The following is an 18,038-nucleotide window of genomic DNA, read 5'->3' on the forward strand; positions in this document are numbered from 1 at the left end:
CGCGTCAGCTTCCACCGCTTCAAATGCAACAAAGAGGCCTGTTTCCCGCCTTCAAGTCCGCGGCCGAGGCAGAACACGGCGCGCGCGTAGGGGTGCGCTGCATGCATCCTCCTTAAAGTGTCGGCGGAATTCCCAGCGGACCCCCGGAAAGTAGACCGCTCTGCTTTTCTTTTTCCTTTTCTTCCTTCCCGGGGTTGGTTAATGCTGTTTACGCAGTAGTTCTGTCACAGCGGAGGTTTGGATTTGCTTTTTCTTTTTCTTTCTGCCTTTGTTTTATTACGGAGTGACTTCACTGAGTGCTGACGAAGATCAAGAGGGTTGTCTTGGGCTTCCGTGGAGCAGCGCAAGGATAAAAGATTCACCTGTTGTTGTTGTTGTTGTTGATGTGAAACTTAAGGACGTGGTTTCTTTCCAAGTTGCTCTTTAAAATACAATCAAAAATCTCTTTTATTCATCCGGGTAAAGTTTACCGAGCATGTGTGCACTTTTGTCGCTAACACACTTTTACAATTACCACACCTGACAGTGCAGTCAGTGACCAGTCATTCTGCAAATGCCTTGCTCAAGGGCAACTCAATATTGTTGTTTAACCCTTGTGTTGCCTTAGGGTCATTTTGACCCGAATCAATATTACACCCTCCCCCCGCCTTAGGATTAATTTGACCCCATTCAATGTTTAATGTCGGTGTTCTTTCGGTAGTCAACAAACAAACATAAAGTACCTCACACTTAAACTTGGAAAACAATATTAATTCTAATAATTTTCTGGAGGTTTTAATTGCTGGCGTCAAATTGAACCCAAAGGGTAAAATATGTTAGTAAATATAAAGGTAACAGGAGGGTGAAACATTGAATCGGGTCAAAATGACCCAAAGGTGGGGGGAGGGTGTAATATTGATTCGGGTCAAAATGACCCTCAGGCAACACAAAGGTTAAAGGATCCCGTTTTTAGGGGTTTTAATTTTTTTTCCCAGCGCAGTCTGCCGCGTTTAACCTCATGAACTTTGAGTGACAAGTGGACCATCTCTCACCTCTGGCTACCTAGCGGCGTGCCCGTCTAACACCCCCCCCCCCCCCCGCACACTCCTCCCCCCCCCCGCATCACTCGCAGACATTTTTATTTGTTTTCATTCTAGCAACAGAGAGCCCGACTGCAGCTGTAGAACACTCGCACTACGTCTCAGCCTACCCATAAGCCCTGCATATGCAAATGAGGCAGCGTAATAGGCAGCGCGATAGGTTCGCCCCCCCAGGGGCCGTGTGATCAAAGCGGATCCCCTCCCCGTTAAGTGGCAGTCCGCTCGTCATCTGGATGCGGCCAGATTAGCTCGCTTCACATCTGGAATCTCAAGAAGCTGGTTTGGAAATTGTCACTTTATGTAATGCTTTCCTCGCGCTGCAGATGAAGACTCCCCACCCCTACATACACACACACACACACACACACCACCCCTCTTCCACCCACCCTCGGCTCTTTTTTCGTCTTCTTTTTTCCTAATGACCGTCGTTTCTCAGCCCCCGTGCCTCTCCGCTTTCCATCACCTCAGTTGGCTGTTTGTGTCACAGCGGAGTCTGTCGGAGGCTCACACATCTGTGCAAAATTTCATTGTGATAATGAGCCTGAGCTACTCGGGCAGAGGAGCCAGCCACTCTTTAAGCACCCCTCTCTCCCTGTTCACACGCATTCAAAATAACCACCACGACCAAACAATCATTATTTAGGGGAGATTGAATTACAGCGCGTTACGCTCCTGAACCGAGTGTCGAAGCGGGCAGAAAAGAGCCGGGCACAACCCTAACAAGAAGAATGGTACCAACGGTCAAGCACAGGTTTGAATATCTAGTCCATTTACACAGCCCAAACTCTCAAATGTGCCCCAAAGGGGCTTTACAATAACGTGCAACATCTCAACTCAATCCTTAGAGGGAGGAAGACGTCCATGAAACATGAAAGGACGGGAGAAAGCTCCGGTGTGCCGGTTTGACAGTTCATAAACCTCAATATGGTGGCAATAAGGGCAGGTTAGTACAAAAATGACAAAATAAAAGTTTGAATTAGATCCACTTGGTTGAACTCTATAAATAAATAAATAAATATACATATATATATATATATATATATACAGGACTGTCTCAGAAAATTAGAATATTGTGATAAAGTTCTTTATTTTCTGTAATGCAATTAAAAAAACAAAAATGTCATGCATTCTGGATTCATTACAAATCAACTGAAATATTGCAAGCCTTTTATTCTTTTAATATTGCTGATTATGGTTTACAGCTTAAGAAAACTCTAAAATCCTATCTCATAAAATTTTAATATTTCCTCAGACCAAGTAAAAAAAGATTTATAACAGCTGAGTGTTTGTCAAGGCTCAGGAAACCCTTGCAGGTGTTTCGAGTTAATTAGACAATTCAAGTGATTTGTTTAATACCCTACTAGTATACTTTTTCATGATATTCTAATATTTAGAGATAGGATATTTGAGTTTTCTTAAGCTGTAAGCCATAATCAGCAATAAATCAGAATAAAAGGCTTGCAATATTTCAGTTGATTTGTAATGAATCCAGAATGCATGACATTTTTGTTTTTTTAATTGCATTACAGAAAATAAAGAACTTCATCACAATATTCTAATTTTCTGAGACAGTCCTGTATATATATTTATTTACTGTATTAAAGGGATCGCTTACCTTTCCCAATCACTGTGAATTTAATGTTCATGGTCCCCAAATGAAGAACCCCAATGTTCCCCAGCGGATAAAAACCTTTATGTTGTGGTCAATCCATGAGCTCTCTGCTTCTGCCTCCCTCGGGCCAAATATGTGGACACAGAGAAAATAGAACATACTTCACAATATCAGGCAATTGAAGGTCACACAGTAGATTTGTGCTCCCAAGGGGATAAAACCATTGATTCCATGGTCTGTCTCCTAGACCTGGTCTAATATAAACTTAATTATTATATCAGAAATACCACAATGTTTATTTTGTTTGTCCCTTAGTTTTTAAATGAACATCGTAGGCTCCAGCTTGTCAACCAGCAGAGGGCTTCAGGATTTTAGTCTTGGTAATTGCATATCAAATTTGCACGGGCAGCTTCAGAGAGGCAGAGCGGTCCAGCCCTCCGGTTTCCTTCCATTCACAACCATTTGGCCGAAAGGTCAGATGGGCTATTTCGAAAAAAATGCCCCCCGGTCAAAATCAATGCGCAAATGGTGGCGCCCAGTTCCCGTTTGTTGTTTGTCGTCTTCGGCGGCGGTGGCGAGTCTGTGTGTTGTGTGTCCTATCAGCAGGGCAGGAGGCCGGGGCGATGCCGAGACAGAGAGACGGAGAGGGAAAGGAGACTTGGGGGAGACGGTGGTGGGGGCAGAGAGAGAGATAGAGAGGGAGTTAAGGCCAGTGGAGATACATCACGATGTCAGACACACAGACACACTGCAGCCACAGATTCATCATTGCTGCTGCGTCTGCAGGCGTAACTGGACATCGGGGGGGGGGGGGGGGGGGGGGGGAGTGAACTGAAGAAGAGGAGCGGAGCAGGGACGGGGCCAAGAGAGATGAGGGAAGATGGAGGAGGGGTGGGGAAAGAAGACAAATTGGCTACCACACCTGGCCAAAATCTGGCCAAAAGCCCGTTCAGGCTGCTAAAGCATTTCCACCGTGCAGCATTGTTAACGGGAGCCGGTCGAGGACACAACCGTCGAAATCTCAAAGGTTATTTTTCCTCGACCTTGTTTCCTTTCTGGGCATTGAGGGATTTTTTTATTTTCACGCCCTTTTTGATGTTTTTTAAATGTTTTGAACCGTTCCTGAAATGAATTCCGACCCCGGCTCAACTTTCGGTCTTGCGTGGATTCAATTAGAAGCCTACAGTGATGCGTCCCGCCTCTCGGTGCAGCTCGAGCACATACGTTGGAATCCATGAATCGAATTAGACCGATCCTCTCGCGACTTATGCACAGCCGCGCGTTCACAATCGCTCATTAATGTTAAAGCCGTTGCTCCGCCGGAACCGTAATGCACACAAACACGTTTGTTGAGCCCTGGCATCTTCCGCGAAGTGACCAGGTCACGGAGAGATGGGAATCCACCCACGCCGAAAAAGCCCTGTGAGCCAGCGAGGAGAGGCTCTCGTGTGTCAGAGGACAATGTAGCGGCCTCTCAGTTTTTCATCAGGGCCGGTTCACAGGCTCTCGTCCTTTAGCCCTCCGCAAACTGCTCTACTCAAAGAGGCGGCAGCGCCCCCCTCCCAGCAGGCAGGCCTACGGGGCAAAATCAAAAAAGTAGCTCCCTCTCTCTCTCTCTCTCTCTCTCTCTTCCGCCAGTGATGACTTTCAAAGAGAATTCCTGCTGTTTGGTGGATCCCAATTCGGAGTTGTTTTATTCGGGTCTTCTGGCCCTCGCGGACACGCAACATCTCGGTTTGAACGGAGCAGAAAGAAAGAAAGATTGCGTCTTTAAAAAAAAAAAAAAATCGAAAACTTTCCTTCGCAGGTGTAATTTTCAATTGTCTTTTTACATTTTTTTCTTCTTTTGAAAGATCATAACATGTTGATGTCGATGACTTAATTATCACAGAAGACGGGTCTTTTTTTCAGGTCCTAAAGACGTGCGGCCTACTAAATAGCACACCGTAACCCTATTGTTTATTTGTTGCTTTGTTGCCGGTCGTAACTTCAGTTCTTCTTCCCCTCAAGACATGTTAGAAGATGAAAAAAAATTAAATAAAAAAACTCAAGTGGGCTTTAAAAGTACCTTTGGTGTTCCTGTGTGTTTTCGAATATTACAAAGAGCTTTAATGAGAAGGAAAACAACAAAAAAGAGGATTTTTTTTGTGCCTCGGAGGGAGATAGCGACTCGTCTCCTCGCTGTACCAGCCTGGAGGTTCACTTTTCTCTTTGTGCACCAGAGCACTCCTTGGGACTCGAGCAATGGGGGAATTGGGCGTGCTGAGCTACGCTAGTGGCGAGGTGCCAGCCTCCTTTGCCTGGGATGTAAGTGAGAGGGAGGCAGGACACGTTTCAATTAGGCAACAAACACCGTGCTCGCGCTGAGGTCGGGAGGAGAGGAGGAAGAAGAGAAAAAAACCACACACCCTTACCAGCTGTCTTCTCCCTTCTGACCTCTCTCTAAAACACACTCCCTTCAACCACTCCGCTCCACCTTTCTACCCCTCATTTTGTCCCTTTTCACATTTTTGCCGAACTCACGCGGAAAAGACAATACCGGGGGTCTCTGTGAGGTGATGCTAAGTGTGCCAGCTCGGGCCTGCATGTTTCCATTAGATTGTCATGTTGGCTAATTAGAGAGCAGCAGCATGATTCACCTTGTTAATGAGGAGGACTTGCACACCACGTGCCTGGGGGCGGCGTGCAGGAGCCCAGCCTCAGAGGCTGCTAGTCACCCCGCTGCCTATGAAGATTCCCTTCTCATCTACCTTTTTTCGCTCCCCTTTTTCATTTTTTTTATTTGGAAATGAATAAATCATCGAGATCGTCCCTCTCTCGCAGTGTGAATATCTGAGTTCTCATCTTCCCCTGGATGCAAATTAGGCGTGATCAATAGAAGGTGACGAGCGGCGAATCTAAATGTTCACGAAAAGAAGAAAAGAGAGAGAGAAAGAAAGAGAGAAGAGACTGCGAGACGAAGCGCGCCAGCGCGGAATGAGAAAGCGAGAGAACATTTAAAGTAGGACATTTTCCCTTAGATAAGCAGTATTTTTAATGATCACCTCTCTCTCCCGGTGTAAGGCCGTCAGAATCTGCTTCACACTGACTTCTGGCTTCTTTGTTAAACACTGTTCGCTGGCAAAATATGCAGCGCAAATGTTATTATTTATGAAAATGATATTTACTCCGATGGAAAGGCGTCTTTTGGACATTTCAATCTGTCACACAGTCTCTCTCCCCCGTTCGCCGCCCCCCTTCCCTCTCCCTACGCAGTTTAATTCCTGCAAATAAGTTGCAGATGAAGAGGAGCTGTAGGGTGGTGATAGTGACACCCACATAATGACCTCAGCTCCGGGGACGGCTGAGGGCCCTGAATAATTGGTCCTTGGCCCTGGAAACACTTCCGACATACTGCTCAGCTTCAGAGGACACTCTGAGCCAAGACTATTAGCCCCTGCATGTATTTTGAATTCATCTCCATAGGTAAAATAATATAATCACAAACAGATTCACTTGAATATTTAAGGGGATTTGTGTGCGCTCAAAAGGACGATGAAACAGAATTTCTAACACATTATTATTATTATTTTCTGCATCTTTAATGCGCGGTTTTATTGTCCTCGTTATTCAAGAAGCCGGGTAGCAGCCCAATGTTCTGTTAAATATGGTGACGGCCATTATAGGTGCCAATACAACAATGTGCAGATTCAATGCATAAGACTTAAATGTAGATATTGCATAAATATAGACTACATATACAATATTGTACATATCCAATACCTGTCAGGGCAATTGGACGTGACATAACGCACAGGTGACGCATACTGTACGTTATCACATATTAAATCAAGATAAAATATTTTATCTGAAAAACAAAGACGTTTTGCCCACATGAGCAGGTCAGGGCCGAGCCCGTCTCTTTGTGGTGCCTGAGCGCAGATGGAGAAGTGAATCCTGATTGGTTGACTGCAACTGGCGCTTCCCCCCCGCGGCAAACTAACTGCCAGGCACTCCCAGATGTTCGCGTAATGTCGGCCATGTGGGCGTCAGGTGAATGAGACTTGCGCATTAAAGACATGCATTAGAAAAACGGGAAACACACACACACACACACACACACATGTGCGTGCGCAAACACAGACACACACAGACACAAACACATGAAGCAAAGGGAGTCTCACACATAGGACGGTTTGTTTTGGATTGTTGCATTTTAAATAGGTATTAAACTATCTTTGTTGTAGCATGGCCACTAAACAGTTGAGGCTGATGGGAATGTAATTAGCTGTGCATGTATGTAGTATTAAATACATTAAAATGTTGACCTGATGATGGAAAAATCTGAAATATACAGGGATACAATACATCCTGAGGGGAGCATGAATGTCTGCGTAGAAAACTTTATCATTACAAGTCCTATCTTAATAGTTGTCGAGACATTTCACTCAAACCATGGGATCATTAAAGGCCTCCGGGTCTATCCTCTGGGTACCTTGACTGCGGCGTTTTTTGGGGAAATCCATCCAACAGCTGATGAGATCTTTCATTCTGGAGCGATGACAGGCCGACGTTGCCATTCCCAGAGCCATGCTGCGAGCGTGGATAAACTAATAAAATATTAAACTCTCCTACAGAGATCCTATTTTTGGTTTTGGTGGGATTTATAGTTTTAGAAAAAAAAGAAAACGTCTGTGTTCGCATCGCCTCGGGTCTTGCATGTACACTTTTTTTCATCCGCTCATGTACATGCGAACAGTCTGCATTCGGCCCCAATAAATATTTCACGTTTTCAATATTAGAGGGTTACATTTTGGCCGAAATTTGCTTTTGTTTGCAAGAGAAGTGAATGAGGGGAGAGGGCACGCCATTGAAAAGTCCCGGGTTGAACCAGCGTTGCTGTGACGACTCCCAAGACGAGCATACTCTCCAGCAGATAAGATGTAGTTTTGACCGCCGCTTGACGTCGACACTGACTTATGGGGTGCTGCTGGGATGCCGATGTCCAGTGGGTCTGGACCTGTCTGCCCCGCTCCCCGTGTCTCTTAAATCACTGACAGCAGGTTTACGGTTGTAAATCAAGCCAACGGGTTGATGGACGACCTCCGAGCCTTTCTCTGACACTGTGTGACACCTGAAAAGCATTCTAATGGCCGTTAACTTAACATTGCACTGGTGTGTACATGGACCACACCAGCGTGGAGTGGGTTAGAAGCGGTGTTCAAATAATGCTTCAGTCTCACTTTATTAAGACAATTTGGTTTCCAGAAACAAAGGAATAAACTATTTTTTGGTAATTCTACATTTACATGGCAGTATTGTTCCTCAACCAGCCCAGTTGTGATGCTATTAACTAACATATGCACATGCGCCATTACCCGTTCGTATGATATATATATATATATATACGATATGTCTCTTGAGGAACCTCACCATGGTACCAACCATAATCGGTTCTTTTAAAAGGTTTTTGAGGTGTTCATTAATATTCAGCTTCATTCTTGTCGACATACTCCAATTAACGCCTTCCATTATGCGCTACAGATCGACCTATAACCTCACGGTACAAAAGATTAGCGCTGTGATAAGAGATTAGATGGAAGTTTAGGCTTAAAAATGCATGCGCTCTACCACGGCTCTTTAGGGGAGAACAACAAAAAAAGCATTCACGGGAAAAAGTGGCATATGTTAAGTCTATATACACTGAGAGGCTCCCTGCTGTGTGCGGTTGGACCAGAGCTTTTCTAAAGGGGGAGAGTGGGGAGGAGGAACAGACCAACTCAAAAGCCACGGTCTGGCTTTTATGCCGTGGTCTTTGCAGGGCAGAGAGCCCCGTGGCGTCCTCCGCAGCCCCGTGGCTGCATGCGCGTGACGTCAAGCAGAGCGTGTTCTGCTCTACCAAGGACATCTGTCTGTAAGCGTCTGGGGGGCCGCGAGCAGGCCCTCAGGCCGGGAGGTAGGGAGGGAGGGAGGGAGGGAGGGAAGATGGAGAGAAAAGCCTTTATTAAAAAGAGAAAAAACCCAGCAGAGATGGAGAACGGCCGGGTCGGCCATCGTGGCTCCTGCAGCTCATCTTGCTTTTCACTCCGAGCCCGTCGGCAGCTCTCCCGCTCTTGCCGTCCTTTTGGACATTTTTGCATCATAAGGGAGACGCGCTTCTCTCTCTCTCTCTCTTTTCTGTGCTAAGTCTCATTTAGGTCTTGATGGACATTTTTGTTACCGATTTGTTATTATAGACAACAAATTCTAATTGAAGTTTCAAGGGAAAAGCCAACAACAGTGAGAGCCATAAGGATCAATATCAGTTTTGCACTTTTGGCCCAATTCATGTACAGTATGTAAATAACAACAACAACCTTCCCAGTACTGAACATATCTCTCATGCTGTAATACATTATTTAGCTTTCATTTGACATTTGACTTTTTGTTTGGCATCTGCAGGACTGATAAATATTAACATCCACCACCCTCAAGTCTTATGTAAATGTTATTTTGGAAGAATCTTACAGGACATAACTCCATGACACGTGCAGTCTGATGAATACATGCAATTTGTTATCCAGGAACTGGATTTTTCAAGCGTATTTAACTCTGACCGTGTTTACATGCATTCGAATAACTGGCTTAGTCGGACTGAAATCGAATTATCCGTTTCATGTAAACACCTTTGTTCGACTATGTGCGGTCCGACTACGATCCAATTAACACCCCTGGATAACTCGATCCGATCCGGTTGATAATTCGACTATCGCGGCATGTAACGGTGAATTGGATTATGAACTGGACTTTGCGTCTTTGCGCATGCTTGAGATCCCTCCTCCCCCCTCCCTCCCATGTCGTGACCCGGAAGTCGAAAGAGACGAAAGAGACGATAATGTCGCTATTAACATCATGCAAGAATAGTAGAGGGATGTAGCTTCGCCTTGCTCTCTGTTCGCCATCTTTCTCGAAATGTTGATGTTGTTGTTGTTGGTTGTTGGTGGTGGTGAAGAGGTCAAGCGGAAATGGCTGTATCACCACGAGTTGTAATGAAAACAGCGCCGCCTATCGTATCGGGTATGACATGCTTTCGGCCAATGATTCGAATTACTCACAGCCATGTATATTGAGATAATAGCAGATCCCCCAAAAGATAGCATAGTCCGACTAAAGCAAGATTAGAATTATACCATCATGTAAACATACTGACTGATTCATAAATTACAAAGATTTGTTTTATGTTTGGGGCTGGGTTGTGGGTAATTTCACGTTATTTCACCGTCATTAAACAGCGGGTGATGCCGTTTATTCTCAAAGGAGAGCGTTTACATCGCGCAGGGAGTTTAAGCGTCAATCAACAGTGTCTTTTTTGTTGTTGTTGATATGATCAAATGTTCAGCACGGATTGGGGGGCGGGGCCCTGATGAAAAACAAACCCCGATCTGATTATATCTGATTTAGAGCTCACAGTGTTGGCTGATACACACTTAGCAGAGCGTTCGACATCTGCAAGGGAGCTTTGAGCAACAAGTGTCGTCGTCGTCGTCCCCCTGAAATTGAACATGTTTCCAATTTCCGACCGCGCCGGCCGCAACATCGTCGCCCAGCATTTGTTTTTGCATCAATCCCCTGAAATGTTCTTGCAAAGCTGCAGATTGATTCTGTCGGGAGTCTTAAAAAAATGTTCTACATCTCCTGACCTTTGCTAATAATTTGACTTTACAAGTTCCAGTTCCCAGCTTTGAAAGGGCATGCGGGCCCGACTACAAGCACTGGTATTTAAGCAACTTCGGAGCGGCAGATATTTGCGCGCTGCCATTGATCGGACCTGGCAAATGTATGCAGTCCGCCAGATGGTTGCTCCTCCAGTCCGGGATGAATCCCTGCAATGACCTTTTGAGGTTTTTGGATTAGCGTTGGCGACATTTTGTGTCTCGAAGGTCGGGAGGGATTCATGAGTAAAATCTCAACAAACCCCTTCAAGCTCAGGACAGTTGATGACGAAGGACTGGAACGGTTTCCTAGGTACCCATATTCCCCATAACTGCTGCGGCTACTTCATAGCACTCGTACACCTGTGTGAGCCCAGGCGAACATACTTTTATTTACATGTTTGAATTAAATGCCGCTCAAAAACAAGCCCCTGAAGGGAAAACTAAATCTCTCAAAGCCCGGCCTAAATCTGTCTCGTATCAGTCGGCAGCCGTTAAAAAAGAAAAAGGAAAAAAAGGAAAGGGAGACTCGGGTGCAGCGGCACCAGATTGAAATCAGAAATCAGTCTCCCCGGTGTCACGGCTGGCCATTTTTACCGACTGGAAACGCAGACTGGGGAGGGTTGCAGATGGCGAAATGAAGTCGTCGTTTATCATACAGTCATAAATCTGAGAACGCAGGCAGTTGCCGGGAGCCTCTGCCTGGTGCCAACTGCCAGGCAGAGATGCCGGCATCCTGGTGCCATCAGGGAGATAGCGGACCTCTCTCTCTCTCTCTCTTCTGCTCTATCACACTCTCTCTGTCAGCTCCCTCTGCAGCAGGATTCTTTAAGGTCAGGCCTGGAGAGATTTGTGGGTTGTTTGTGGCACAGCCTAATAGGGTTAGCATCGATAGCATCAATGCTACATTTGCCATGCAGACCGGTAAAACATCCTCTCCACCCGCTTCAGCTTCCGTCCACATTGAACTTGAGCGTGTGCATTTTCACCACTACCCGCTTTAAGAATCGGACACATGGATGAGGTTTTTAGCCATTTAGCTGCTTGGTACTGCGGCTATTACCCCCCCCCCCCCCCCCCCCTACACACACACACACACACACACAACTTTGTGTTGTCAGCGTGTTTGAATCTTTCAACAGTTCTGCCGTGCTAAATGTGAAGTGGCAACATCCTAAAGGGCATGGCTCGCCAGAGGGGGTTTACTGTGTGTGTGTGTGTGTGTGTGTGTGTGGGAGGGGGGGGGGGCATCAGAGGCAACTGCATGCACATTTTAGATCAGACTTTATACACCAAAGCAACCTTTTAACCGAGCGCCTCTCCCCCCCACCGATCAGACAACACACGTGCCTCTCACAAACACCAGTGCCCGGCGCACACATGCTGAGAGATAACATAAAAAAGAACATGAAAGACATGAAAGCGCACATTGATTGTCCCTGTTCGCTTCAACCCGGGTCTCTCTCCCTCTCTCTGTCTCTCTCCCTCTCTCCCCCTCCCCCGGAGGGCAGGCACGTAGGCAAGCTGGTGGGTAGGCATTCCCTGCGCTGTGGCCAAGATTGATAGGCAAGTGCGTGTGTGTGTGTGTGTGTGTGTGTGTTTGCATGTTGGAGGGAGTGCTGACACCCTCTGTGCCGTGGCCCCGGGCCCTCACACATCCACCCAATAGAAAGGGCAGCTCGCAGCGACGCTGGGTTTCCCCCCACAGCCCCACGGCCAGACATGACATTACCTCAGGCGGCGCCTCCCCACAACCTCCCCCCATTATGTATCGCAAACTGCAAAAAATCACAATGGGACCGTGTGACTGCACACACACACACACACACACACACTCAATCTTTGACAGAAGCTTCAGTAATGGCTGCCAACAGGCTTCCATTTTGTTTGGCTCCGGAGAGGTTATACAACACACGGATGGACAGATAGAGGAAGAGGAGGGATGCTTTAACTTCTGCATTTGATCCGGCTCGTGTCTCGCCGCTCATTCTTTCTGGCGAGGCCTTGTGGAGCTCCAGAATGTGACCGTTGTTGGTGGCTAACACGCTGATAATCTGAAATTCCTTAAAGTCGTCATTAATGTGCAGCTTCATGTGGTCATTGTGTCTGGAACAAGAAAGCCGTGTCCTGGGCCCTCAGTGCCACCAAGTTTGTGCTCATGGCAGTTCTGTCTTACAGATTATCTTCTTTTTTTTAACGTTTGTTATGTATTTGGTTGATGCAGACTGAGACACCGCACACAGGACGTATTATAGATGTGTACAATATGTAGGGGATGTAAATATTGGGGAAATATTCACTTCCTGTTTCGAGCCGGTAAATGCGCCGGAATTTTTCGGGCTGGCGTTGGCTGACCTGCGTTGGCGGTGACTTGCGTCGCACGCAACGCACTCGCTAAACCCAAACAGATGCCAAGGCCATACTGGGGCAGCACCACACCACGTATAGCGCAGAGAGATTGTTTTCTAATGGTTTGTGTCGTCTTCACCAGATGCAGCAACAGGAACTGGCTCAGGTCAGGCAGCGGGAGGCCAACTTCACAGCACTAGCCGCCATTGGACCCCGCAAGAAGTGCAAAGTGGATTCACCGGGGACAACCCCATCAGGGACCGAGGTAAGAAGAATTAGACTCACTCATTGGCCGTCTTGGTCCAGATCCAGTTGCTAACGTTGACTTGATGACACCATTTTCACAGAGTTGACGCTTGTGGAAATCTTTCTGACAGTTTTTCTTCACGGCATTTGTGAACGATGACATGTTGGCCAGGCTGTCTTACCACCCTACTGCTCATTCCATAGGAATAAACACAATGCCAACCTACCAACTGGGCTTCTCTCCAAAGAATACTGCAATCCAATACATTGCATTTCTCAGCTTTTCTATTTTGGAGTGTATTTTTCGGTGTCGACAGCTTTCAATGGTAATTTTCATGGCCATGTCAATCCTGACTGTAGTCAGTTCAAACATGGGGAGTTGCTGAATATGCAGAAAAAACGAGTCACTGAATATCTTTCTCCAAGTCAGTGAATATGAAATCAAAATCTATTATTGCAGGTAAAGTAGTGGTTCCAATTCCAGCAGTTTAAGCAAAAACGCTTTTGTCACTCCAATAACTGCTGTGTAAGACCCCTCGTTGTAATATTACAACGTCACTTTTATCTCTCTAAAAAACACATTTGCAAAAACGTTTTTTGGGGAAAGACCATATTTACATAGTCAATGGGTCCTATTGTCTTGCCTTGCAATGCCATTGGATTGTAAATGTGTATATAGGTGTGGCCATAAGGCCATGAACTCACTCTACCTGCAAACTTTCCCGGAAGCACATCTCCTTGTTTCATTCAACTGGTTATATCAACATTGAAGTAAGTAAATTCCATGAAATATTTTTTTGGTGATTGTTAGAATATGTAGTTCATGTAAATACTAAGTTATTGTGGAATTAATGCATCACATTAGATTTTCAGCTTGTTATGTCATTGTTGTAATTTGACAACGTTGGGTGAAAATGGTAGCTAAAATAGCAGGTGCACCTTGCACACAACATGGAGACATTCCACTTCTCGGATGTTCAGATACAGGATAAATATAATGTATTTGATGATTCACACTTTACAAAAGGGTTATTTGTTATAATTTTAAGTTTAGACCATATTTGAATAATTCTAAATGGGTTAGGGTAACCCAAACCCTATGTTATTTCTATGTTCGCAGTGAGATATAGTCAACTGTTTTTTTAATCTGGACTTTGTTGGTTTGCCCAAATATCTCCTTGTTACACAAGCCAGATAATGTGTGTAGAATGCTTTGGAGGATGGTTGTTCAGGGACAAGTGTAAATGTTTTGTAATGTGGGAGTTGCATGTATTTTGCATTGGTCAGGGAGAGGGGTAGATGTTTTGGAATGTGGGGGTTGCATTTATAATGCAGGGTTCAGGGAGAGGTGTAAATGTTCTGGAATGTGTGGGTTGCATTTATAATGCAGGGTTCAGGGAGAGGTGTAAATGTTCTGGAATATGGTGGTTGCATTTATAATGCATTGTTCAGGGAGAGGTGTAAATGTTCTGGAATATGGGGATGTAAGAGTTCTGGGGGGGTTGTATTTTCCTTTTGTAAATGTAAGTAGAGAGCACATTAGGCTAGCCAGACAGTATTGTGTGCCATCAGTGGAGTGTATTGCCTGAATAGGATTAATTTGCATTGGAATTAGTTATATTTGAACATTCTCTAACTATTGTTTCAATTTCAGAATGCCACCAGCAAGGAGAGCAAATGCTGAAATTCTGCTACCAACTAGGCCCAACGTTGCAATATTACAACGTTTCCCTAAAAACTTACAAAAACATTTTTTTTAAATTAATCCTTCATTATCTGCATCAGAAGATTCTTACAACATCATCTGACTTAAAAAAAAAAAATTTGAGATATTATTTCTATGCTTGGGTCTTACAGGGTTGAAGTTCAGTCACTTTACACAGAATGCTCCAGACTTCCGTCTGTAGGTCAAGGCTTCTGGTAGCCTGACAGAGTCCCTGACGTTATTTACATAAGTGCAGTGACCGACAATTAATCAATAATCTGCAATAGGCTTTGGTATTGTAGTTGGTGAAACCACAGTCCGATTTGCTGGCTGCACAATATACAAGCAGTCTGCTTCTTGTTTAGATCTTCCCCAAGGCTCCCTGATAATTCAGCTTGCTTAATGTGGAACTCTTGTTTTACCCACTCTAGTTTTCTGCCTGCTTAATTTATCTGCCCAATAGCTATTGCAATGACTTCTTATACTATATCAGTGTTCAGCAGGACAATTCGTTACACCGGTCCCTCATTAAAGTTGGCCTGTTGTCGGGCCCATTTTAACACCCAGACCGATGGGTTTTATATTGTACAGACACTGTTGATAAGAAGTGGACATACTCACTGTGAGCTTGGTCCTGCGATTTTGAAGCCTTGAGTTTGGTATTTTGCCCGTCGCCATCTTGGTTTTTTTGCAACCAGTAGTCACACGAGAAGGTGGAGCTAAGACATTTGTAGACGACCAAAAATGTTACAATGAGCTGAAAACACACGGTGAAAGAGGTTGAAGTTCAAAGACAAAAACATGGACAGCTGTCAGGAACAATGTCGTGTCAGCGATCACAAGGTGGCCCCGCCCAAAAGCATACTCGGCTTAATGGTCTATTTGACTCTAAATGGAGCATCATTTACTAAATTAACATCATGCTGTATTAAAGAAGACTTGAAATGAGATTGAGACCATAAACTCATGTTTATGATGTTTACTGAGGGAATAAATCAAGAGAGAAGTAGAGTCATTTTCTTTTTGACTCTTTCACTTTTAGTGTAAGATGTGATCAATTCACAGTCGACTCTGTGGGACTTCTATTCTACCAATAGGCTTCTATATTAATGCCTTTTCAAATTAATTAAAATTTACACAGAAAATTCAATTGATCAGCCTAAAATTATTCTTGTTTACCCGTTCAAGTTTTTATTGTGCAGTAAAATCCACGTTTCAGAGGTGAAGCCACAATTGAACATCTTGCATACCTATAATAAATCTAGATTATCTCCTCAACTAAAAGGGCTATTTGAATAATTGCAATGGTCTGAGTTATTGTGTATATAGTTGTACATGTGCTACTGGTTTAAATATGTTGATGATAGAACACAGAAAGAGAGATCAAAACCAACCTGGCATAACCTGAAAGTTCAGTGGTCAACAGAAAGTTGTAAGACGTAGACAACAAAATGGCGCTTGTGGATAAGCCGATGGACCATTTTTTCATCACAAAATAAGCTTTCTTCTTTACATTTGCTGGAAAAAAATGTTTTGGCTGGATGACATTGTGCTGTGCTTTGTCTGAGAAGAGATTGAAAGGTTTGCAAAGCTAATAATCATAATTATCATTATTATCGGCATCATTATTTTCGTGATTGATTCATGAAGACATTGACACATTGACGTGAACCCATGAACGACCTACTGAGGACCGATATTACACCAAATGTGGAAATAAGTGCCTATTTCTTTCAAGTTATATAATTTTTATGAAGATGTCAGAATACATAAGAAGATATAGAAATCCAAATAAAGCTTCTCAAGAGGGTATGACGCTAACATATCAAGCATTCCTCTCTTTGGCCGGTTATTCATTTGTCATTTCAAAAACATATCTGACGCTCAAACGTTTAAGATGTACTTATGATTTAGGATAAAAATGTATGACCGGAAACACCTAAATGATATATTTTTTCCTGTACTGCAAAAATAATAGTAACTTAATAAATAACTAGTTATTTGTTGATTCATTGAGTCAGTGTCAGACCAGTAGTTCAAATCAGAAGAGCGGGGAGACGCAATACTGTTGCCTCAAGTTTTCCATTTTGGGCGTTGCCATCTTTGTTTTTGGCAGTCGCCATCTTGACTTCTTACAACGAGAAGGGGCAAAAGAGGGTGAAGCTAAAGCAAACTGAATGAGACATTTTTAGCGACTAAAATATTTAAGTAACTTTTACAAACTAAAAACACTGTGTAAAGAGGGAAAATAAGAAGACAACAGAGAACTCGGGACAAGGCTGTGTTAGAGACATTTCATTCACACGGTAACAACACCCCAAAGCATTGTCTCTAAATGGGACCATAATTTACTAATAAACATCATAAACCTATGTTTACTATGTTAACTGAGGTACTAAATCAAGTCAGAATCAGAGTCTTTTTCTCATTGACTTATTTTTGCAAACAGAGGAGACGGCCCCTGATGGTCATTATAAAGACTACAACTTAAGGCACCTCCACATTGGTCACACTCTTGAGACCTGGAGGTGGCCACCTGCTTTAGAACAATGGATATAACAGAGAGAAAAGAGCAACATGCAATTAAAAGGCAGGATTGGTAATGGTAGAAGTTATCATCATATCCTGTCAGCAACCAATTAATCAAATCTTCTGACAAAAACCTCCAGAAAAAACAGTATCTGTGGCTGTCGCGGTATTAAGACCGTCCAAACATTGAATTCGGCATGAATGTAATGATTGGCTGCCCGCACATGTTCTGCCCCGTGCACTCATTGCTCATCAGAATCCACCGCAAGCTGCTAGCTTGTCAGATGGGAGTACAAACAACAGCCATGTTCTTTGTTTACGTTCGTTTTGATAATATTTGGGGAGTGGCTTCAGAGGGAGGCCTCACGGGCTGTCAGCGTTGACGATTTGGCGACTTTCTCGCCAGATAAGGACACTTTTGGATTTCGTACTCGCTACCTTTATTGGAAAAGAACTAAGGACACCAGGCTCGGTTTTTTGGTCGGATAATACATTTTAATCAAGGATACTCTTGCTAGTTTCTCTCTCCAGATTACCAAGCCTAGCTTTAAGCACCCAAATAAGATGTAGAATAAGACCTACTAGATACCAGTGTAGCCAAATAATAGAGAATATAGTGGGGAAAAGTACATGAGCTGTGCACCGGGAGCCACCGTGTTTGATGGGGGTTACTACCCTCGCCTGCATTTCATTTCAAATGTGTGCATTCAGGTTTATGTTTCTTTGCCGGGTGGCCACAGATCTAGGGCTGCAACAATGAATCGATAAAATCGATAAAAATCGATTATTAAAATAGTTGTCAACGAATTTCATTATCGATTCGTTGTGTCGCGCGATTATTACGGCGC

General features: G+C 44.2%; 1 protein-coding gene, 1 long non-coding RNA gene and 1 pseudogene across 2 annotated transcripts in view; 2 read left to right on the forward strand and 1 right to left on the reverse strand.

Moving 5' to 3' along the window:
- The window catches only part of LOC130192427 (serine/threonine-protein phosphatase with EF-hands 1-like), a 991,358-nt pseudogene that overhangs the window by 318,106 nt on the left and 655,214 nt on the right, over positions 1 to 18,038 (reverse strand).
- The window catches only part of LOC130192417 (transcription initiation factor TFIID subunit 4-like), an 88,607-nt gene that overhangs the window by 42,466 nt on the left and 28,103 nt on the right, over positions 1 to 18,038 (forward strand). Inside the window, exon 14 of the mRNA XM_056412399.1 lies at positions 12,853 to 12,975. Within this exon, the coding sequence (XP_056268374.1) occupies positions 12,853 to 12,975 (123 nt within the window). The remainder of the gene's footprint in view (positions 1 to 12,852; positions 12,976 to 18,038) is intronic.
- LOC130192452 (uncharacterized) lies at positions 13,460 to 14,708 on the forward strand. The gene is made up of 2 exons (XR_008831393.1): positions 13,460 to 13,727; positions 14,611 to 14,708. It is a non-coding gene; the product is annotated as an uncharacterized LOC130192452 (long non-coding RNA).

Source organism: Pseudoliparis swirei, chromosome 4 (genome assembly GCF_029220125.1).
Source record: "Pseudoliparis swirei isolate HS2019 ecotype Mariana Trench chromosome 4, NWPU_hadal_v1, whole genome shotgun sequence".
Taxonomy (NCBI): domain Eukaryota; kingdom Metazoa; phylum Chordata; class Actinopteri; order Perciformes; family Liparidae; genus Pseudoliparis; species Pseudoliparis swirei.